The sequence below is a fragment of the Malus domestica genome, chromosome 05, assembly GCF_042453785.1.
Source record: "Malus domestica chromosome 05, GDT2T_hap1".
NCBI classification, from domain to species: domain Eukaryota; kingdom Viridiplantae; phylum Streptophyta; class Magnoliopsida; order Rosales; family Rosaceae; genus Malus; species Malus domestica.
The window spans coordinates 44,152,528-44,176,204 of record NC_091665.1 but is presented as its reverse complement, the minus strand read 5'-3'; the positions used below and the strand labels follow the sequence as shown (position 1 = coordinate 44,176,204).

Sequence of the window (23,677 nt, the reverse complement as noted above, 5' to 3'; positions counted from 1 at the left end):
AGAAGAACATATTTACTAGTTATATCATCATAAATTGTCTGAATCTCAAGACGTTGGTTGAACCAATTGTGAATATTACTTCACACAGATTTGTATATCAATCTGCATTTTTCAAATGAAAGAAAAAAAGATAGTTTAATTAAGCCATTATTCTGTTTTAAATTAGGTTTAAATGACCTATATAATTAACTAGAAAGCTATATACAGCATGCTACCTGGAAATAGCAATATCTTGGAAATGGTACATTGCAGGCTTTCTTTTCTTTGTTATCAACTATAATTCTTCCAAATGACCATAAAAGTGAGTAAAAAGAGAGCTACGATGCGACATGGGAATATGACACGACACGAGGATTACGAGGGAATACCCCATACATTGTAAAAGGAGAGTAATCCGTAGGTGCAAAAAACGAGAACACGTTACCTTAATAAACTAATTTAATCCACATTTACATGCAAAGCTGGTTCATAACTTAAATTTTGAACTAGCAATTAACTGAGACATACGTACCCTGCATGTTTTATAAATCATGTTGTTTCTCATGATTGCTCATGAAAGTGAAGAAGTTTACATGCTGCACAGTATCATGTCAGACAAGGCAAAACCAGAAAACGATTTCAATAAGCAGAGAATCGGTTGCATCAATCAAAACTGCATACAAACTATCAAAAATTTGCAAATACAAAATGTAACGAGACTCAAACAACAACAATAACAACAAAACTTTATCTCACTAATTGAGGTTGTCTCTATCCTAGAACGTCACCGCATTCAATTTTGCATCAAATTTTTCTCGTCAGGGTGAGAGATTCAGAAAATAAAATAAAAAGAATTTGCACCCAATTTTACTTACTGTCACTGAACCAGCTTCCAATCCAACCAAATTCATACTAATAACAGTAATAAAAAATAAAAAATAAAAATCTTTTTCGAAAATATGAGAAAAATATGATGATCCAGTGCAGCAGCAGAGTTGCAGGGTTGGAATTGAGAGTCCTGTGATTGGTGCCATATTCATTTGAATCATGATTTCTTGAATCTGACCAGATTCAAGATTTTCGAGACCAAATTAGACTCCTTCTTCCCCTCTAATTACGGAATCTGCCCCTTTAAACTAAATCTTTCGGATTAAGCTCCATCTGTTTCTCCCAATAAATACAAAACCAAATAAAATCCGCAGAACCCTAAAAGTTAATCCCTTTCCTTTCTCAAAAGCCCCTGGCTTTGTCTCTCTTTTTCTTAGACGGGAGCGTTGTCCCGAGAAAATTCGATATTTTCTGGGAAAATCAGATCAATTTTGTGGAATGGGCGAGGAGGGTGCGCTGCCGGACCATCTGCGGTGCAGCCGGACCGACGGCCGGCAGTGGCGGTGCAAGCGGAGGGTCATGGACGACATGAAGCTCTGCGAGATTCACTATCTGCAAGGCCGTCACCGTCAGTTCAGAGAGAAAGTCCCCGAGTCACTCAAGCTCCAGAGGACGCCCAAAAACGCGGGGAAGAAAGATCAAAACGGCAGCGGAGTCAAAATTAGGGCACGGAAAGTGGAGAATTTGGTGAAGCTGCTGAAGCGGAAGCGATCCGACGAGGCGGTGAAGAATTGCAAGAAGAAGAAGAGGAAGGTGAAGTTGAAGAAGAGCGAGTTGAATTTGGAGCTCATACGGATGGTGCTGAGGCGGGAGGTCGAGAAGCGGAACCAGACGACGACGAAGAACAAGGTTGTGGAGGAGAGTGAGGCGGATGACGACGACGACGACGACGATCGCGGCGGTGGTGGTCTCACCAGAGACTTGCCTAATGGCCGAATGGCAATCTCGTCGTCTTCGTCGCAGTCGCCGAGGCTTCGTTCCGGCAATGCAGGTTCCAATTCGTCTTCTGATGGGAAGGTCGGGGCTGATTTGAACCCGGTTACTACTCGGCGGCGGTGCTTTCGGTCCAAAAACATCGAGCCAATGCCTGCTGGCACATTTCAGGTGAGCTGAATGACTGAAAGAAACAATTTTGATCTATGGTTTTTTTAGTGGTTTTTGAAATTCTATTCTTTTCGTTTAGTTTCTGCCATATAATGTGGGGAAGTTGAGGAAGGGGAAGAGGAAAAAGTGCCATTGGTGTCGAAAAAGCGGGAGCGGTGTTTCTTCCTGTCTAATTAAGTGTTCCAGTTGCCAGAAGCACTTCTTTTGCTTGAATTGCATCAAAGAAAGGTTTGTTTTGTGTTTTGTAGATTATATCGGTTTTCATTTCTTTTTCAGTTACCTCGTCAAATGGATTCGGTTGTCATCAGTTAAAATACTGGCCTTGAATACTGAAATGTACGTTTATTTCACCACTATCTTTCGTTTGGTCCGAGAGACTGAATTTTTTAATAAAACTTTATAAAGAACTTGAATTGCCGTCACACGAGAGAATTCACCCTTGTCTGCGTACTCAGAAGCCATGCTTGTGTAGAATATTCTGCATCCTACATGATGAAAAGGTTATTAAAGACTCAGAGAGAATCAAATTCTCTCGGCCCGAGTTGATTGGTAGAAATAGACCACATTGAAAAATTATTCATATGCTCTTCAGCTGTATGCTATAGTTCATCTCCTTGTTATATCTGAGAAGGCTTGATGAATCTTGGTTCTTAAAACAATTTAGGTACTTTGATACACAAGATGAAGTCAAAATGGCATGCCCAGTTTGTCGAGGAACTTGCCCTTGTAAGGAATGCTCTGAAAATCAAACAAAAGACGCTGAAAGTAAGGTCTGACATTAAAGTTAGCTCATTTGTGGACTTGGTCGTGCTTCGTATGAAGTTGGATGCTAACGATTCAAACCATGCACTCTTTTTTTTTATCTCAGGATTATTTGGGGGTTAAGAATAAAGTTGAAGTAATACTACAGTTCCATTACCTGATCTGTATGCTTCTTCCTGTGTTAAAACAAATAAACCAAGATCAGAAAGTTGAGCTAGAAGCAGAGGCCAAAATGAGAGGTAGTGTGTAATTCTACTCAGAATGTTGCTCTTTGCGCCAACTTTGTGGTCATAACTGGAAAATGCTATTTTTTCTTTGTAATACCAGGGGAAAAGCTATCTGAAGTTCATATCAAGCAGGCTGAATATAGCTGCAGTGAACAACACTACTGGTATGTTCTATAATTCTGCAATGTTTTAACAGTTCGATTGAAATTTATGTAATGTTCTTGCATTAATTCCCTGGTGCATCATTGACTTTTGGAACAGCAATAAATGCAAAGCTTCAATAGTGGATCTCCATAGAAGCTGCCCAAATTGTTCCTATAACCTCTGTCTAAGTTGTTGTCGAGATCTGTTAAGTGAGAGCCTTTTTGGTGGTATAAACACATCTCTCCTAAAGCACTCCAACAAAAAGAAAACTTGCGTCTCTGGTAAGAAGCAACTTGTAAAGAAGCCAATAACTGCCCATGAGCAAAGTGTCCATAGTTTGTACCATTCTTCTTCTGCACCAGTGCCTAGCTTGAAAGCTTGTGATGCTGTTAATGGTATATCTTGCCCAGCTAAGGAGTTTGGAGGTTGTGGTGACAGCCTCCTTGATTTGAGATGTGTTTTTCCGTTAAGTTGGATCAAAGATCTAGAAGTAAGTGCAGAAGAAATAGTTTGCAGCTATGAATTTCCAGAAACTGCTGACATGTCTTTGTGCTGCCCACTATGTTTGGGTGTGGACCAGAAAGTTGATGGGCATCAACAGTTGCAAGAAGCTTCTGTGAGAGAGAACTCAAATGATAACTACTTATTCTACCCCACTCCTGTGAACACAAATGGTGATAATGTTGAGCACTTTCAGAAACACTGGAGTAAAGGTCACCCTGTAATAGTGCGTGACGTACTTCAAGCTACATCAGATTTGAGTTGGGATCCAGTGTCCATGTTCTGCACTTATCTTGAGAGGAGCATTGCTAGATATGAAAACAACACAAATTCACATGAAGCTATCCACTGCTTGGATTGGTGCGAGGTCAGCGAAGTTCTACTGTTGATAGAATAGTTCTCTTTTAATTCACGATTGTCTACACCTAATCCCATTCTCAATTTTAGCCCTTACAATGAAAATGATTGTGTTCTCTCTGCATCTTTATCTCCTTATCTCTAAAGTTTCCAAGTACACATAATTATCCTACCATCCGGCCTTCTTTCTTTTAAAAGAAAAATATAATATGGCAGGTGGAACTTGGAATCAGGCAGTATTTCATGGGTTCATTGAGGGGGCAGGCCCAGAGAAATGTATGGAATGAGACACTGAAGTTGAAGGGTTGGCTTTCTTCGCATTTGTTTCAGGAACAGTTTCCCGCTCATTATGCTGAAATAATACGAGCTCTACCACTTCAAGAATACATGAATCCCATGTCTGGTCTTTTAAATCTTGCTGCAAGGATCCCACAAGAAATCCCAAAACCCGATCTAGGTCCATGTGTTTATATATCATATGGCTGCACCGAGCAACTTGTACAAGCTAATGCAGTGATAAAGCTATGTTATGACTCATGCGATGTGGTATGCCTTGTAATTATCCCTTTTACTTAGCTGTCAAGTGATTTCTTGTTTCTTTTGATGTTGTGCTGCAATGACAAAATTAGGCACCATATCATATCAATTGTTGAAGAAACTGTAACTGCTTTCTGTGCATATTATTTGAATTTATAGATTGATACCTAAGCAGTCTCACCTCACCTGAACAACTTCACCAAGCATTAATCTAAATCTTGGTCCATGAAATTGTAATTTTTAAACTTGCTTAGTACAAATTTAGGTGGAAGAGCATGGAGAAAACCATAAGCTGTATGCTAAAGCTTCACGTTTTTTATTTTTTGTTAAAGATTAGTTTTGCTTAGGTAACATATATATTTTCAAGTCTGGGTGTTCCATTTCATTTATTCTGTTGATTTTTTATACCCCAGGTTAACATTTTGGCACATGCATCAGATGTCCCTATCTCTGATGAACAAGTTTCTAAAATAAGAAAGTTACTGAAAAAGCACAAGGCTCAAAATCAGAGGGAGGTTTCTAGGGTTGCTTCTGAACAATCTGTGGCAAAAAAAGTCAATGGAGAACCAGTATTGTATGGTGAAACCATGAAAGAAGCAGGGCTACATAATGTGATTGGAGAGGAGATGCATTTACGCAAAAGAATTGCTAGAGAGTCTTGCTTCTCCATGCATGAAGCATGCGCAGATGCTGAAGCATCTGATTCTGATTCTGAAGCCACATTAAGTAGCTCTGGGACGCTTCATGATGCTGAAACATCTAAAGATACAAAGTGTGAGGTTCTGCTCGACAGCTGCAATAGCTATGAAAAGCAATCCTTGGACGAGTGTTGTGGTGCCCAATGGGATGTTTTTCGCAGACAAGATGTTCCGAAACTTATAGAATATCTCAGAAGGCACTCTAATGAATTCACTCGTAAATTTGACTTTCATAAACATGTAAGCCCAAAACCTGTAGCTACTGCATTTGAGTAGATCAGGTTAAACTCTATCTTACTTTTTGACGTCCACGCTTACTGCAGGTTGTTCACCCCATTCTTGATCAGAGTTTCTTTCTAGACTCAAGTCACAAATTAAGGCTGAAGGAGGAATTTAGTAAGTGCAATTCGTGTCATTTCCATCACTGGTTGAATTATGAATAACTGAAGTTAACGCGCCACTCGTTGTCACCAGAAATTGAGCCTTGGACTTTCGAGCAACACATTGGAGAAGCTGTTATCATCCCTGCTGGATGCCCATATCAGATTAGGAATTCTAAGGTGTGTAACACTGTTATGATCTAGCATTTAGAAAAACCTTTTGAATCTTTTGTATTTTACTACTTTTGAATTTTTGGAATGATTACCAAGAATTTGTACAGGACTTGCACTTATTATGCTGACAAGTTTATTGTTTCTGCCAAGTGTCACAATACTGTACATTCTGTTTCTTTTGACATACAGTCTTGTGTACATGTGGTGCTGGACTTTGTATCACCCGAAAACGTTGCCGAGTGCATCCAGTTGACTGATGAAGTCCGTCTACTTCCAGCAGACCATAAAGCAAAAGTTGACAAGCTAGAGGTGAACTTTTATCGATCTTAGTACCAATGTCATATTTTCTCCATAATATGCATAAAACTTGATCAGTGATAGAAAGTGTCTGCCCTTGTCATGAAATGCAGGTGAAGAGAATGGCCCTTTATAGTATTAGTTCAGCAATCAAAGAAATACGTGAGCTTACTTGTCCAATGTAAGCACCCCTGCTGAGGAAGACATTTATCTCCTCTGTGCTTCCCACATTTAGCACCTGCAGAATTTCCAGAAAAAGGAAAAGAAAAATGGAGATTCTTCCTTGGACATGTCAAGATGTTGCATGACACAGTTGGTATTTTAAACGATTGTCCAGTATCCACTGCTTGTTTGTAAATGCTGCGCTGCTCATGCTCTAGGTGCCCAAATTGTTGGACTCTATCCATACTCCCAATTAAAGGTATAGAACTCATACGTTCCTATTAAATCATACTGCTATCATTGACTGGTATTTGGAATGACGATGCATGTGTTGTGTGTGTGTGTGTGTAAACCTTTGCTCAGCCGCTCATTCTCTCCATTCTTAAACATTTCATGGTGCTCTGGTGCTCTAGCAAAGTACGCAAACTCTTACACAGCTCTTAGAAAATATAGGTATCTGTTTTGTTCACTGCCATGAAGAATACTGTAGGATTGTCTGAGCACTAACCATGTTCCCTTACAGGTAATGGCTAGATGATCACGGCTATATCTTCTAGGAACATCTGGAAACTGCGTCAGCTGTAGTTTGTGAAGAGGCTGCTTCGATTCGTTTAGATTCTATTGTACAGAGAAGTGTATATACACTCTTCGTTTGTTGCGGTCTTGACAAAAGGAGCGAAGTGTTACTGTTCCCTCCTAGCAGAGAGAAAAAGAAATAGAAGGAATGGGAGCATTGATCTTACTTCAGATGGGGAAATGATTCTCGAAGCCCTACTTCATTACCGAGAAGCGTCTGAATATGTGCTGGTACAATTCCATTTCATGTAAAAACACGACATATAACCGTGATGTTTTCCTTTTCTTTTAGGGGCATAGAACATTTGAGTCCGAGTCGCTGCTGAATGCTTTTCGGATGGCACAAGAACTAGCTTCCCAAAACTAACCTTGTTCAGCGTAGGTATTGTAACTTGTTTTAGAAATAATGTACACAAGTTTTAATATCCTCGTCTTCTTGTTGGCTAATATTGGATTACTGATCGATTCCAGATCTTTTTATTATTTCTTTTCCTAAAAAAGAGACCAGATGGTGGCCTAACCACGGCACTTCATTTTTTCGGGGAACTCAATGAGGCATTTCAGCCTTGCTCTGACTATCATCCTGCTTGCCCTTGGCATTTCTGATCTTTTTAGTGTGATTAGCAAATTTGCGCGTGGAAGTTGGCGGACATTAATTTCTTTTGATAGAAAAAGAGTAGATTTTGGTTTTGAGCGGATGCTTGCTCCACTTGAAAGCGTTGGTTTTCGTCAGCTTAGATCACCTGCATCCTTCCACCTTCCCACCGCATCACATATAGACTTGAGAAATGCTAAGGAGACTCAAAAGCGGGAGTATCCGTGGACTTCCTGCATCCTCATGTTTTTTGCACAATATTTTATAATGTTAGCATGAGAATTAACATGAAACTGTGAGACGTCAAAGAGTCAATGGAGAGTCACTTTAAGAGTCTCCTTCGCATTTCTCTGTAAATTTTAGCCAACAACACGTTTGTAAATTCCTGCATTTTCTGGCTCGATCGAGAGGAGAGTAACTTGAACTCTTGTAATGTCATAGAAAGAATGAGAGAATGATAACTTGTGTCAATAAGTTTTTATACAAAGAACAAATGTGTAAAAATTAATAAAATTGGAAGCTGTACAGGAAGGAAACGTAGTACTAAGATTGAAAGAATGGTTCTTCACTTTATTTCTTTTCTTTTCCCTCTACTGTTTTTGCTTGGTGTTTCTCAGGCTGCAAAAAGTGGAAACGCTTTTCTGCGATAACAAACTACACACGAAGGATTCAACCTTCAAAATTCTACTGCAATTTATCAACAACAAAAATTTGAATGAAATTAAAGATCAAGGCAGTCGCGTCGAATCGCTTGGGACGGGTGTATTTCGGGTTTTAGAACTGTCAAAATTGTTTTGTCATTGTACCACTGACAAAGACCTTCTTATGGAGCCATTAGTCCCTCAATTGTGTACGAAAGTGACTTTGCCCAGTCAGCTTTGAGAAGTAGCGTTTGCAATGTGTCCATCACATTGTATGCAGGATCGAGTTTCCGCTGCCATCCCTGCAAAACACAAAATCGGTGAGATATGTAGAGCAGTTATTCACGAGCAACTGCCTCTAAGCAAGTTAATTTTACCGACGAGATCACTCAAATAATGATTACAGAATGTAACAGGAGGTTTCATTTCATAAGAGAATAGTGATGCCTCAGGTGTGGTGGATATATAAAGGAAAACGAAATTACCTCGAGAACCAAAGTTGTTACCATGACAGTACAGACATTGCCATCAACATTGACTCTATGACGCCTAACTTTCTCCAGTAACTGCTGCATACACTCAGCAGGATGGACCAGATCACCTTCTGGAGTTCCCCAGAAATCGAATGACTCCTCCACTTCCTGTTAGAACAATAGTAGATTGAGGGAAACTTGTAACACAAGCATCTCAAGTTCGTAATAACATTTAAGAACTGCATTTTTCTACAACCTTAACACACGAATAAATGAAACAAGGAGTGAATAGTACACTTATCACATCTTGCAACTGTGCTTAATAGAATTCACACTTCCGAGACAAGAAATTAATACCAGGAAAGTTTGATTCAAAAAGATTTCTAAGTATGAAATTAATAAACTTCCAAGTTCCAATTGAAAAATCAAATCATGCAACCTTATCAAAATCATTCCTACGAATAAATAATAAGTTGCCTGACAATTTTACCTCAATGAAAGCCTTTGGGTTAGGGCATTTCTGTTGCTTAGATAGTCTGAGGGTGGACTCAGCAGCAGTGCGCCCATCACGACGAGCAACCGCCTTGAAAAATTCCACTAAATTTACTCTATCATGTTTAGAGAGTTCAGCAGTCATGCCTACATCAAGGAAAATGACATGAGGATTTGATTTGAAGAGTCTATTCCTAGAAGACTTGTTCTTAGGCACCCGGACAAGGATATTTCCAGGATGCATGTCTGCATGAATAAAGTTGTCCACCTGCAAGAAGAAATTCTGATAACTTAGAACGTACTGAAAAGTACCAAAGACCAGAACATCTGAGTTCTCACTAACAATCAAACCACAACAAATCAAGCATATAACCAAGTACTCTCTCTCTCTCTCTCTCTCTCTCTCTCTCTCTCTCTCTCTCTCTCAACCTACTTGACCACTTTAGAGGGGAGATGTTGGAAGACAGACCAACAAAGAAAAAACAATCGACCATGTTCCAAAATGCTAAACTAAAAACAAAATAAAAAGTTACACAGTGCATAATGGCAAGCTGGCCTCAGAGACTGTTGCCACTTCCCCTGTAGTCATCTTCTCGTTCATGCATGTGAAAACTATACCTTTTTTATTTTATTTTTAAGTATCTGACAATCTTTAGCTATATCAAACAGCAGAAATCACTAACTTTAACATACAACAAGATGCGTATGAGGTTTAAACACAATGAAATCACCATAGCTAAAGCAGAAATACATTGCAAGAAACATCAAGGGTGTGAATGTTACCAGGAGCATCTTCAAAAGTGCATGTGTCCCGATGTGAGCAAGTGCAGATTTAATCCGTTCATGCCCTTCAAGACCATCAACATAGTGTGACACACATTCCCCTTGTTCATAAGTTTCCACCAGAACAGCAGGATGCACAAGTGGATACAAAGGCTTCGGGAAAGAGACATCCTTCCATCTACGGAAATTATAAATAAAGCGGCTCAAATGGGCAGCTTCCCTTGCAAGGTCAACTTGAGACATCATAAAAACTGCAAACTGCTGCACACTTTCATCCAATCTCCACCACTTTAAGGCAGGAATGAACTTTGAAATTTTTGCGACCAGATTGATTATAACAAAATCTCTCCTAATTGATTCACCAACACCAGGGTGTCTAACCTTTACTGCAACTACCATGGGCTTCACCCGTTGACCAGGGTACCTAAATCTTAAAGTAGCTCGATGCACTTGAGCAATACTTCCAGATGCTACTGGTTTCTCTTCAAAATTGTCAAAAATCTCAGGCAGCTTGCGGCCAAACGCTCGTTCGATAGTTTTCTTTGTGTAGGCAAAGCTATGTTCAGGAGCTTTGGTGTGAAGCTCAGAGAGCTTGGTGCATAGATCTCTCGGGAAGAGATCAGGCCGTGTAGCTGCCCATTGACCCCATTTGATGAAAGCTGGACCTGCCAATTCCAATGTTCGGAGAACAACATGAAGCCACAACTTCCTAAACTCAGGTCCAAAGCAGTCAGCAAATACAGCCATCACTATGCTGGGTGTGAACAAGATTCCTAAGGTGACTGTTCTTAATACCAAGATTGTCCCTTCTAAAACTGCAAACGCTAATGAGGTCATAAAAGCATGTCCATCCTGTGCGTGCATATACAAAGTATTTGATGGTGGGTGGTATTCTGTTTCTGCCAAAGACCTCTGTGACCATGCTAACTTCCCACTTGTGAAGGCAAAAATACCAGGAAGCAACAGGTTAGAGCGGGTTACAGCCAAGCTGAAAGCTTGTGCAAATTTATTTATACGCGAGAATCCACGACCACTTGAGGAAAAACTTTCAGAGAGCCTTTTCCAAGCAACTTGGGCATGGTGTCTCACTGCACTCCTTGCGGGAATGACACCAAAACTCGTGGAAAAATTCTTCGTGTTATTATACAATGAAAATGAGGCATGTCCTCTTGTAGGAAACGTATAGTCCCTGTATAATCTGTATTGGGGAAGACGGAGGCTAACTCTAACAATTGTCCCATACTTGACCGCTTCAGGACAACTCTGTTTCGGGCTATTAACCACCGTATTCGCAACTTTCCTAAAACTCCTAAACGTCAAAAATCTGCATTCCAAATACCAAACCCAAATAAAATCAGCATACTACCATTCCAATTCACAAACATATAAAAAAATCGCTTCATTACTCAGGAAAAATAAGCAGTCCATTCCCATTTGCAACATTGATTCATACATTCAAAGGAACAGAGAAAATGATGAACAAGCACCCAATTTTCCAATGTTTCTACACAAATCAAAGGCAATTGCTTTCTCAAAAAAGGCGATTGCTTTCTCATCACGGAAACAAATCGTCACAAAAACCCAAAACCATAGCCGAAACAAAAAGCGGAGAAAACAGAAAGGAAGGGCGACCGACCTCGACATGGCGATCGGAACGGAGGGAGACTGGAAGAGGCTAAAGTGCGCCGATGGAGTAGGAGGAGGAGGAGGTATAGGGTTGCTTTAACCAGCATTTTTTCTCATGGGACTCGAGCCTTTAGGCAGCGTCCTTGTTCATGCTCGACAAGCTTTCGACTTTTCGTTGGGAATAGGTCGGTGAGAATTAGGGTTTCGGACAACGTAAACAAGCAGCAGTCGGATCAAAGCGTTTCGGCTTGGAGGAGGAGGAAGAAGAAGAAGAAGAGGGCGGATGGTTAATTGGGTCGTTGTTGGGCCCGCTATCGTGGGCCTTACGCAATGCTACCTTTCCGAGTTGCCGACCTTTTGGGATATTTTGTCACGTTTAATAATTAATTTTATCACCCCAAGAGTGAGAAAGAGTCTTTAAAATAGAACTATGTATGTGTATTTAGTGACGGTTCAATTGCCACAAATTCCTAATTCATGTAATAATTATTTATTTAACCTACTAACGCTAAAACAAAAAGACTCGAAACCTCAATGTCCAGATGTACAAATATATGAATTATAAGATAATTTTATAACAATATAAGGATAAGGTTAAAATATAAAACAATACATAACATGTACAAATATTAAATCGAGGTACTTATTCTATGATAACTTTCAACAGTCTACCCTCCATTTTTGTGGCTTTAACGGGCTTAGTATTTCCGACGATTGTAATGATTTCTTTATCTTTTTACGTTAAAAAAAAAGATTTTTTTAGATACAACACGAACCAATCTTTAAAATAAAAAATTGCTAATAAAATTTATCCTTTAAAATTGCAAATCCGTATGTACATAAACGTTTTTGTTAAAAATATTTTATAAGAATCACATCAATTTTTCAAATAAAGATACAGGTGCTTGCTTTATTAGGAAACAAGGTACTTCGATTTGAACATGCTTTATGAAAATAACGAAGTGTTTTTCCAAAAAATATTATGACTCAAAAATACTTTAAAGTTGTTATTATCAAATACAATCAGAAGTGTTTAAATTGACGTAAAACTTACTAAAGAAATTAGATGTGGGTTCTATACGATTAAAAAGTATACCGCGTTCAGAAAAAACGAAGGGCAGAGATCAAATGATATGCGTGTTTGGCTCATAGCCTCCAAAGTGTTGCCTACGTAGCAGATGGAAGTCCACAAACAGCAATATAAAATAAATCTTAATAAAATTAATAACAATGTCTATGTAAGTCACGGGACTCTATTTGTTAGCTTATATCATAAATAGCAGATAGCACACATTTTATATGTGTAAATAGTTTTTCTTAATGAGGGTATATTTTTTTTTTAATATTACATAATTATTGTTTTGTTCTTCTTATGTAAATATTGTGTATAAAAAATGAAGGTAAAATTGGAAAAATAAGTATAAAAAAGAGAGTAAAATAGAAAAAATAAGGATATGGTTGTCATTTTGTCAAAAAGTACAAAATTACTAGTTTGCCCTCCTTTTGTCAATAGTGTGTATCAAAAGTGAGGGCAAAATAAAACAAAAAGTGGTAAAAAGTTAACAAAAAGGGTTCTCTTAATAATAATATAAATAATGTGGGGGCAAAGCAGCAGAGAAGTTGCGAGTATTTAACAAATATAGTAAAAAATTTACCCTTAATTTTAAAAGTGTCACTTTTTATAAAAATCTTTCAAATGTATCCAAAATTTCAACTAAATAGACACAAATATCCTCAAATTTAACAATCAAATAAATTAAAGTTTTTTTTGTCAAAATGATTTGTGATATTGACATAACTCCTTAATCTTGTCCTTAACAATTAATGATAATCGATAGTAGTGTTCTTGAATTTGTCTATCGTGTATCATTTTAGTCTTTCTTTGATTTTGTTCATCGTGATTATTTTAGTATTTTTTGTGAAAAAAAATCTGTCAATTGCTCTGTTAGTGTGATAATGTGGCACCACGTGAGTCTCACAAATATAATCATAGGACAAATTGGATTAATGATCCCCGTGATGATAGGGTGTTCGGATGATAGCCCATGTGGTAAAAAAAATTAGGATTTAAACCCCGTAGTGAAGAATGTTAACAAATTTAACCCAAAAGTAACATTTCCATCCAATGTCCGTTAAATAAAGGGATAAATATGTAATTTTGTCCAACCACGCTTCCTTATGTTCACGTTCTCTCTTCATCTCCATTCTCTCTCTAATTTGTGTCTCCACCAACATTTTCAAATGAATAATGAATCCCCGTGGCAATTCCAATCCGACGATAAATTTTGCAAATAATCTCAATTCTAAATTTTATTAATTCATAATTTTTTAGAAATTTCAATTGAATTGTTTTGAAATTGAAACATAATGCGGAGAATTGGTCTGTTTGGATGACGTTGGTGGAGAAACGGCCCTCCGTCGCCATCTCCGGCGTCTGGAGACCTACAAGCTTCATTAATGGAATTGTGAGAGATGCAAAGACTTCTTCGGCCTCCAACGTCTTGTCTCTCACCTAAACCCTAAACATCTTGTCTTTTCATGGGTAAGACTAGAAACTGTAGTCCCACGAAGATTGCAAATTTTGGTTCTCTCTGCTCCTCTTCCTTCTCTCTCTAGAAGTTAGAAAAGTCGCATCCACACACAAACCCAAATTCCCAAACCCAAGTCAGAGTGTTCAGAGCCCAAAGTCACACACACCTTCCCTTCTCTCTCTCCTCTCTCTCTAAAAATCAACCAGAAAACTTCAACAAAAAACCGTCTTTCTGGAATTCTGGAAAAACCAGCTTGAAATCCCCGGATACCGTTTCCAGGTTATCGGGTCTGACACCCATTTCACCAAGTATCCATTAAATACAGAAATAGGTGCGAGAAATTTGAGAAAATGAGACAAATTAGATGGATGGATACTTGGAGGAGACCGACTGGGATTTGAGATTTGAGTTGGTGAAACGCGATCTTCATCTGTTCGTGATCGCAGGCGACTCTTCTGACTTTCGATGCTGCGTTTTTACAATTTTATCCCTACATCTAATTGACATTTGACAAAAACGACAGTTTGGATTAAATTTGCTAACAATCTCCACCACAAGGGTTTAAATCCTAATTTTTGTAGTGTAGGGACTATCTTCCGAATACCATGTTACCACAGGGACCATTAATCCGATTTGGCCTATAATCATATAACAACATGTGGATTAACTTTAAAAACTATTTTTATATTTAAAACTAAAAAAATGATATTAGTAAGAAAAAAGGCGTTGAAGGCATGATTGAAATTATGCTGCTTCCACTTGCGGTAACCGTGGCGGCGCTCAATGTCGATGATGAGGGGGTCGAAGGGAATAGGGTCGTGGTGGTGGAGTGTAGAAGCGAAGGTGAAGTTGGACCGGAGCTTGAGGTGACAGTAGCTAAAAAGCCTTTAATTTATTTAATTGTTAATTTTGAGTGTATTTGTGTCTATTTAAGTGATATTTTGGATATATTTGAATTTTTTTATAAAAAGTGACATTTATGAAATTAACAGTTAATTTTTTGCTATATTTGATAAATACTCGAAGTTGCTAGTTGGAGAGTAAACTAAGAATTTACACTTTGTGTCATTCAAATACAATGGTTGGGGATGTTTATGGAGAACACTCAATCATTTCATTTGAACGACATGAGGTATAAGTTGGTGGAACGAACGGTTCAATGAACAAACATGCGATTTTGAGTTGAAGGATGTCATGCAAGCATTAGAAATGCTGAATCTGTGATTTCTCCAACGGAATCGAATTCGTCGGTCTTACTATCTGTGGTCGAATGAGCATAATGGATATACATACACTAGCATCCTAACCCTGAGTGAAGGTTTTTAATCAAGCAAAATCACTCTCACAGAGGGACATTTGGGAAGATACGGAATATATATGTAACTTGAAGCCCAAGGTTTCAATACCCATAAAAAGGCTAATTAGTCCAACGACGCAAGGGGAAAAGGGGTACAAAATTGTTCAACATTTTGTACTTCTGTTTGGTCCCAAAATATTAGTTTGGGCCGAGGGTAGGAACATTCTCGGCCCGAGAGGCCGTGCAGCAAAAGGGCCATGGATCGTTCAGCTCGTGGGCTTCCAAGCCTAGGTCAGTTTGATCAGAACGCAAGTCGAGTCCTAGTACAATAGGGAGTCTCGACGGGATCAGTAATTCAGAAAGCGAATCCGGCTCAGTTAAGGACTAGATTCATAGTCCTAGTGAAGGTAGGACTGGTCGAGGTGGTGTTGATCCGAAGAGGAAGACCTAGTCCGAGTAGGATTTTAACTCGGATTCAGGATCCAGTGCTATAAATAGGGGAAGCTGTGCGTCAGAAAAGCCCCCTGCAAATCAATACAAAATTGCCCTGCGCAAATTCTCACAACTTGTGATTTTTCTTTTTCTTTTTCGCTGACACATCTTCCGTTGGCATCAACAACACTGTGGAAGCAACCGGTGATATCTTAAGTCAGCATAGATAGCTCTGTCACTGTAGAATCAGTCGGTCTCGCAGTATCTTCCGTTGGCATCAACAGCACTGCGGCGAGAACGATTGATTACCTATCCAAGTCTCGGTCGAGAAGGATTTCTAAATCCTTATTGGTCGAGGTCATCTCATCAGCCTTCTCGGCGAAGTAATGTGTTACAAGTTATTACATTCGGCACGTTAAAAGCCGAATTTGATATTGAACTTCGTAAAAATAGTAGCCTTGTCTTCAGGTTCGAGAGCCCAATAGGCCGAGACGTGTTCCTTCCTCGGCCGCAATCGCAAGACGCAGAAGTCAGCCGCGCACCCAACGCAACATCAAAAAATTTACTCCTCGGCCGAGCTCGACCGACGAGTTGGCACGCCCCACAATCATCGAAGGACGTAGTTAGCTTATAGATTACTCGGCCTGCGCGCCACGTAGGCTTTGTAGTTTCTAGGGTCAACATTTTGGCACGCCCAGTGGGACCCAGTGCTAGACTACGAAGTTCATGCCAATTGAAACACAATCGGTAAAAAAGAAAACAGCTATGGGAAAGTCGACAACCGATTTGCCGAATCAGAACATAGGACAAAGTGTGCCGCAGGCGCAGAATCCCCTTAGCGCTGTGACACCTGAGTCCACGAGCGCGACTCGCCGAGAGAGAGAAGTTAATCTCGGCGGTCAACTACGCGGTCTAGAATACCCTAACAGAAGCACCTGCGTTCTCAATGAAGGGATAGTAGAAGAGTGCGATGAGGATGGTGGTGAAGGATCTGATTCGCCAACAAGGTCGTTTCTTCGAAAGCGACTAGACGAGCAGTCTCGGTTAGTCGAGCAGACGTTTAGTCGAGGCATTGACAAGCTGCATGACGTGATACTCAGTTCCAATGAGCGACAAACCAGATTGCTCGAAATGCTGGTTAGTAAAGTCAGTGACAGCAGGCATTTCGATCTTCTACAGCACTTACCACCAGGAAACAATCCGTTACCAATTGTACCGGCCGAGCCTATTCCTGCTCGGCTCAAACAAATTGACTTAGAAAAAGGAGGAGGGTCGAATAGTAGGTCAGACGGAACCGACCAGAGGGTCGAAGCAACACATGTTGACATGACCGAAGTTCAGCGGATGATCGACTCGGCCATGAAGAAAGGGCTGAAGTTTCCTAAGTTTATCCATCCGTACCCGGCCTACGTGGAAACGTTCGGATACCCGAAGGGTTTCAAGATCCCAAATTTTAGCCTTTTTACCGATGAATCGTCTCTGTCTTCGTTGGAGCACGTGGCTCGTTTCACCGCGCAATGCAGGGATGTTAATAGTGATTTCCATAAGTTACGGTTGTTCAACTTCTCATTGACCGGTTCAGCATTCGCCTGGTATATCAATCTCCCTCCTAATTCCGTCCAAAATTGGGAGGGGTTGGTCGAGATATTCCACGAGCAGTTTTATCGGCCAGGGATGGAGATGTCAGTTTCTTCATTAGCAAGGATGGCTCAAGCATCTGATGAGTCACCAATGGATTATCTTACCAGGTTCAAATCAGCCAGGAATTGGTGCCGAGTGCCTTTACCCGAAGTCGAATTTGTTAGGCTTGCTTTGAACGGCCTCGACGACGAATACAAAAAGAAATTCTTGGGGGCAAACTTTCGGGATATGTACGAATTAGCCCAGCATGTCGAGCAATATGATTACTTCCTCCGCGAGGAAAAGATTTCGAAGGTTCCAACTCGGGGGACGATTTACAAGAATCCTACTGTCAATTATACATCAACCGATGATGAATGCGTTAGTGTGGATGCAGCTGAGATAGTGATAGATAAGCCATACGTCTGCAAGGCATTGACTCAAGTTGACTCTAGGGAAGTCAAAAGCCGTTCGGCCACTGAGGGAACGTTGAAACCGTTAAAAGTCTATACTTTTGATATTACAAAGGCTGACGCAATTTTTGACCAACTGTTATCAGCAAGAATCATCAAGTTTCGGCCTGGTCACAACATTCCCAAGGCCGAAGAGCTTAAAGGAAAGGTATATTGTAAATACCACAATTCAAGCAAACATACGACAAACAATTGTGTCGTGTTTCGAGACAACGTCCAAAGCTGGATTGATAATGGCAAACTAAAATTTCCAGAGAAGAAGATGAGTGTTGATACTGACCCGTTCCCCACAGCAACAGTAAATATGGTTGATGCATGCCTACCTAAAGACAAAGGGAAAGGGAAGGCCAAAGATGTTGCGACGCAACGCTTTCGGAATCAGAATTCTCGGCCACGTTTCATGGCCGATTTTCGTTCAAACAAACCACCTACAGCTTTAACGGGACCCGCTATTGTCAAACCTATGGTAGATTATACCACCGATGAAGACAGTGGGACAGCGGTTTTGTGCAGCAAATGCAGAGCCAAGGTCGGTAGTGAGCCAGAGGAGAAGCCCTCTTCGCTTATAACGGAACGACCTACGGCCGCAACCCAGCAGAAGGTTGCCGAAGTAGGCCAACATCAAGGGGTTTTTGATAGGCTCGGTCCTAAAGTACGAATGGAAGAGACACCCCCGGTCAGGCGGCGCCTCGATTTTGATGCTTCATTCTATGACGATGATTACTATAAACGTAATTCTAGTAGTTCAGAATCATCGCGGAGCCAAAAAACCTTCAAACCTCCCGAGCCTAGAGATCAACGTTGGTATACATATCATTCTTCGAAAGGCGTCTACACCGCGTTGTCCAAATTTCAGAAACGCCGGCATCAAAGGATAGATTGCATGGCCCACCGACGGGCAGCCCAAGAAACTTCGGTCCCTAAATGGCGGCCGAAGGACACAATGGCTACTGATGATGAACGACCACCTCCAGCCATTATGACAGAGTTGGCTCAAGGGAGACGGTTGGTCGCCAAGATGTCGAAACCACGTTTGAAGAGGCCGATAAACGGATCAAACTTCTTCTTCGACCAGGGGAGATTAAGGCGCGCCTTGAACATTTCAGGCAAGAGGCCGAAAGCAAATTAGCCCCGCCGGCTATACAAGGACCTTTGATTAAGATCCGACGGAATTTGCACCTCCCGTTCCTTGGGGAGGCTTTGAAGTACATGCGAGAATTCCATAAGAAACATTCGGCCAATGATCTGTACGGCTTGCCAAAGGCATGCCAGGACACCATTGATCTAGTCCTGACTTGTCCTGATGCCGAGCGAATCATCCAGAAAACCTCAGACCCAGGGCTGAAAGCAAGGTTCCAGCACATACGAGAAGCTCGTGTCCTTGGATTTGAAGTCGACCCATACACTGATATTGATGCAGCCGACCTTCCTTTCTCAATGGAAGACCTTCAGTATTTACGATATCACTTCGAAGTATTCTCGGCTGTTTCGCTCTTCGGCCTTACGACCGATGAAATAGCACGTGTTGCACGTCTGGATGCTTATCTCCACACTAGGGATGCCCGGCTACACTACCAGGAGCATGTCCTTACCCCGAGCACACTGTCGATCTCAACCTCACATGAGGTAGGTACGCAGAACCAACAAGAAGCAGCACCGCAGGATCAAACCATCGAAGAAGGAACAGAAGAGTCTCGTTGTCCAACCTTGACAGCAACAGAGTCCGCGGTTGCCGACCAGACCAGAGATGAAGCTAGTGAGGAGGGTCCTAACCCGATGGGCCCGTCAGTCCTGGATAACATGGAAATCAGTATGGTCCATGTGTTACCCGCTAATTTTCAGTCAAGCACGACCCAACCGAATTTCCTCGATGGTGACGTAGTCGCCGAAGAAGCCGGCCATGTTGATTTTGTATCTGTTGTTAAAGTTGAGTCAACGACAAAAGATGATAGTCTAAAGGCGGCTTTGGCCGAATTGTTTCCTCGTTCATCATCGGCCAAACTTCACCATTTAAAGCCTTTGTATGTGACGGCCCATATCGAGGGGTATCCAGTTTCTAAAGTTTTCATCGACTGTGGAGCTACCGTCAATATCATGCCTCTGAACATCATGAAGGCCTTACGTTGCTCGAATGATGAACTTATTCCGTCAGGGATCATAATGAGTAGTTTCGTCGGCGACAAATCCCAAACCAAATGTGTACTTCCGTTAACTGTAAACATTGCTGGTCGCACTCACATGACCGTCTTTTTCGTGGTTGATTCCAAAACCGAGTATAATGCACTGCTGTATTCCTTCATCATTGTATCAAGTGCTTGTATTTTGGGACGGCAACTCGATCACTATTCACCCGGCTGATAGCCAGCCCTTCGAAGCTAACATGATCCAAGCACGATACTATGATGACCACGTCGGCTACATTACATTGCAAGGCTTCAATGAAGAAGGACGGCCGACTCGGATTTCGGTTCAGAAAGCTATCGAGGTTGGCGCCGAGACTGTCCAGCAGGATTTGGCGAGACTCAGATTAGCCAATTTCCTTCCCGAAGCTGATGTTTGACACCGATCGGGAAACACGTAGGGCCGCAATTTCATCTACTATGGAACGACTGCTGGCCCATTGGTATACTATATCTAAACAACCAAATTCGAGCGTTAACCTCGTCGAGTTCCTTGCCGAATGAGATAATGGTCCTGTCTTGTCTCTTGATAAAATTCAAGCCGCCCCGGCCGAACTCGAAGATCATCGGCCCCAAGTTAAGGACCCCTTGGAAGAGATTAATTTGGGACGGCCGATGACCCACGGCCTTTGTTTGTTAGTGCGTTACTTCCCCAACAAATGAAAGACGAGTTTCGTGCCTTGCTTACGGAGTTCAAAGATTGTTTTGCTTGGAGCTATCATGAAATGCCCGGCTTAGAGCGTACTCTGGTCGAGCATGAATTACGTATTAAGCCCGGATGTAAACCTTTTCGTCAGCCACCTCGTCGATTCTCGACCGAAGTGCAACTCGGCATCAAGGACGAATTGGTTCGGCTTTTGAAAGCCGGGTTCATTCGGACAGCTCGATATGTTGAATGGTTGGCAAATATCGTGCCTGTTTTAAAGAAAAATGGTGCACTACGCATCTGTATCGATTTCAGAAATCTGAATCTGGCAACTCCCAAAGATGAGTATCCAATGCCGATCTCAGACCTGTTAATCGATGCTGCGGCAAATCATGCAATCTTATCCTTTATGGATGGACACGCCGGGTACAACCAAATATTCATTGCCGAAGCCGATGTGCACAAAACTGCTTTCCGTTGCCCGGGGGCACTCGGCACTTACGAATGGGTTGTTATGCCATTCGGCCTCAAGAATGCCGGCGCCACATACCAACGGGCGATGAATACCATCTTCCATGATTTAATTGGAACCATCGACGATGTTGTCATCAAATATAAACGCCGACAGACACATCTGGACGATCTCCGACAGGCTTTCCTCCGCATGCGTCGGCACAACCTCAAGATGAATCCTGCCAAGTGTGCCTTCGGCGTATCGGCCGGGAATTTTCTTGGCTTCCTCGTGCATCACCGTGGGATTGAAGTCGATGAGAATAAGGCCCGCGCAATCATCAATGCCCCACCCCCAACGACGAAGAAACAACTCCAGTCCTTACTCGGACAGATCAATTTCCTCCGCCGATTTATTGCCAACTCAGCAGGTAAAATGAAAGCGTTCTCCACGCTTTTGAAACTCAAGGATTCAGATAAATTTGTGTGGAACGACGAGCATCAGGCGGCGTTTACGCAAATCAAAGTCTCCCTCACGAACCCACCTGTCCTGGTTCCTCCTCGGCGCGGTAAGCCTCTTAAGCTCTATATCTCGGCGGTCGAAGAGTCCATCGGCTGCCTCCTTGCGCAAGATAACGACGCCGGACGAGAGCAGGCTATTTTTTATCTCAGCCGCAATCTCAGTCAACCGGAGATCAATTATCCAGCCGTCAAGAAGCTGTGCCTGGCCGTGTTTTTCGCCGCTTCCAAGCTTCGGCATTATATGCTCCCATCAGTTACCCAAGTCATTGCTCAGACCGACGTCATCCGCTACATGCTCACCCGACCAATCGTAAAGGGCCGCATTGGGAAATGGACCATGGCACTGTCCGAATTTAGCTTGCAGTACGTAGCCCAGAAAGCTGTCAAGGGCCAGGCACTGGCTGATTTCCTTGCTCAACATCCCTCCCCATACGGTTTTGGGGGCAACGACGTTGAAATCGGCATGGTTCAGACGCGCGACAACCACTGGACGATGTACTTTGACGGCTCCAGTACGTCATCTTCGGCGGGCGTGGGAATTGTCATTCAATCCCCGAACCACGATCGCTGGTTATTTTCGCTTAAGTTGGATTTCGAATGCACCAACAATCAGGCCGAATACGAAGCCCTAATCGTCGGCCTTGGAATTCTTCATGACCTGCGGGCAACCCGCGCCCTCGTCCTCGGCGACTCCGAACTTGTGATTAACCAACTCAATGGTTCTTTTCGTTGCATGAGTTGTACCCTGGCGCCTTACCACATGATCGCCAGTTATTTGGCCGAGTCCTTCGACGGTATTACATTTAAACATATTTCCCGGAGTCATAATACCAACGCAGACGAATTGGCTCAAATTGCCTCTGGCGCACAACTCTTGGGGGGCAAGCTAGGCCGAGAAATACCCGTGTTGCGACAGCTATACCCGGCCTTGGTTAACCAACAAGTCCTCTAGCGCGACAACGTGATACGTACAAGAGTCATGTCCTTACCTTCGTTGTTAGATAGAGACGACCCTGTGGACGTTTGTGCCGTCGAGGCAGTACCAGATGATTGGAGAAAGCCCATTATGCAGTACCTCGACAATCCCAATGGTAAACATGATCGCAAGACAAGAGTTCACGCCACGAACTATGTCATGTATCATAACGAGTTATACCGAAAAGGCGAAGATGGTTTGTTATTGCTATGCCTCGACCCCCAAGAGAGTGCTCGGGCGATTACAGAAGTCCATGAAGGGATATGCGGAGCTCATCAATCCGGACGGAAAATGCGATGGCTACTTCGACGGCACGGCTATTTTTGGCCAAGGATACTAAAGGATTGTATCGAGTTTGCACGAGGATGTGTACAATGCCAAATCCACGGGCCTATACAAAGGGTCCCGGCCGAATCTTTGCATTCGGTCATAAAGCCATGGCCGTTTAGAGGATGGGCCATGGACGTAATCGGCAAAATCACGCCGTCTTCTGGAGCCGCTAAGCACGCATGGGTAATAGTCGCAACTGATTACTTTATTAAGTGGGTCGAAGCGAAATCATATGCCGAACTAACATCTAAAGAAGTTTGCGATTTCGTGGAGGAACACATCGTGACCAGATTTGGCGTACCAGAAACGATCATAACTGACAATGGAACAATCTTCACAGCCGAGAGGTTTAAAGAGTATACGGCGAATTTGAAAATTCGGCTCGAACAGTCTACACCGTATTATCCGCAGGCGAATGGGCAGGCCGAGGCAAGTAATAAAGTGTTGATCGGCATCCTCGAAAAAATGATAAAAGAAAGGCCCGGCATGTGGCATTTGAAGTTGAACGAGGCATTATGGGCATATCGAACATCGCCCCGATCGGCGACTGCGACAACCCCGTACGCATTAACCTACGGACACGATGCAATGTTACCAGTCGAGTTAAGCGTAAATTCGTTGCGATTAATCGAACAAAGTAGTTTGTTTAGCGCCGAATATAATCAGTCCATGAGACAGGAACTCGAAGATTTGGAAGAAGCACGACTTGACGCTTATAACTTACTGGTGGCACAAAAACGGATTGCCGAGCGAGCCTATAATCAAAAGGTACGACAGAAAACATTCGACGAGGGTGAATTAGTGTGGCAAACGGTGTTACCCGT

The 23,677-nt window shown here is 42.0% G+C and overlaps 3 protein-coding genes across 5 annotated transcripts; 2 read left to right on the top strand and 1 right to left on the bottom strand.

Moving 5' to 3' along the window:
* Positions 1-978: 978 nt before the first annotated feature.
* On the top strand, positions 979-7,233 carry LOC103434663 (lysine-specific demethylase JMJ28). 3 transcript variants are annotated; one of them, XR_003773744.2, is made up of 15 exons: positions 979-1,971; positions 2,051-2,199; positions 2,636-2,741; positions 2,840-2,972; positions 3,061-3,124; positions 3,222-3,972; positions 4,179-4,508; positions 4,913-5,437; positions 5,521-5,593; positions 5,672-5,757; positions 5,941-6,060; positions 6,162-6,229; positions 6,386-6,469; positions 6,574-6,627; positions 6,734-7,233. XR_003773744.2 is itself a non-coding variant. In XM_029103230.2 (14 exons), exons 1-13 carry the CDS (start codon positions 1,306-1,308, stop codon positions 6,426-6,428), a joined length of 3,114 nt encoding a protein of 1,037 aa, XP_028959063.1. In that variant the 5' UTR covers positions 979-1,305; the 3' UTR covers positions 6,429-6,469; positions 6,734-7,233. The 3 variants fall into 3 exon arrangements, 1 of the variants encoding a protein (XP_028959063.1); XR_003773747.2 differs by having other exon boundaries at positions 6,574-6,663; positions 6,734-6,967; XM_029103230.2 differs by lacking the exon at positions 6,574-6,627.
* A 697-nt stretch (positions 7,234-7,930) lies between these two features.
* LOC103434662 (uncharacterized) lies at positions 7,931-11,677 on the bottom strand. Its single transcript, XM_008373011.4, has 5 exons — positions 11,407-11,677; positions 9,771-11,094; positions 8,986-9,255; positions 8,508-8,663; positions 7,931-8,324 (listed from the first exon to the last, which is right to left on the bottom strand). The coding sequence occupies exons 1-5, from the start codon at positions 11,412-11,414 to the stop codon at positions 8,205-8,207; spliced, it is 1,878 nt and encodes a 625-aa protein (XP_008371233.2). The 5' UTR covers positions 11,415-11,677; the 3' UTR covers positions 7,931-8,204.
* Positions 11,678-21,461: 9,784 nt separating this feature from the next.
* LOC139196285 (uncharacterized) lies at positions 21,462-22,499 on the top strand. Its single transcript, XM_070821973.1, has one exon. The coding sequence runs from the start codon at positions 21,462-21,464 to the stop codon at positions 22,497-22,499; it is 1,038 nt and encodes a 345-aa protein (XP_070678074.1).
* The last annotated feature ends 1,178 nt before the right edge of the window (positions 22,500-23,677 follow it).

Bases quoted from the DNA above. Each gene is read 5' to 3' on its own strand.
- LOC103434663 (XM_029103230.2), top strand. From the start codon at position 1,306: ATGGGCGAGGAGGGTGCGCTGCCGGACCATCTGCGGTGCAGCCGGACC. The intron at 2,200-2,635 runs GTTTGTTTTGTG...AAAACAATTTAG, and splicing joins TTGAATTGCATCAAAGAAAG to GTACTTTGATACACAAGATG. The intron at 3,973-4,178 runs GTCAGCGAAGTT...ATAATATGGCAG, and splicing joins ACTGCTTGGATTGGTGCGAG to GTGGAACTTGGAATCAGGCA.
- LOC139196285 (XM_070821973.1), top strand. From the start codon at position 21,462: ATGAAAGCGTTCTCCACGCTTTTGAAACTCAAGGATTCAGATAAATTT.
- LOC103434662 (XM_008373011.4), bottom strand. The intron at 9,256-9,770 runs GTAACATTCACA...TTCTTCTTGCAG, and splicing joins CACTTTTGAAGATGCTCCTG to GTGGACAACTTTATTCATGC. The intron at 8,325-8,507 runs GTAATTTCGTTT...TGTGTTTTGCAG, and splicing joins TAACAACTTTGGTTCTCGAG to GGATGGCAGCGGAAACTCGA.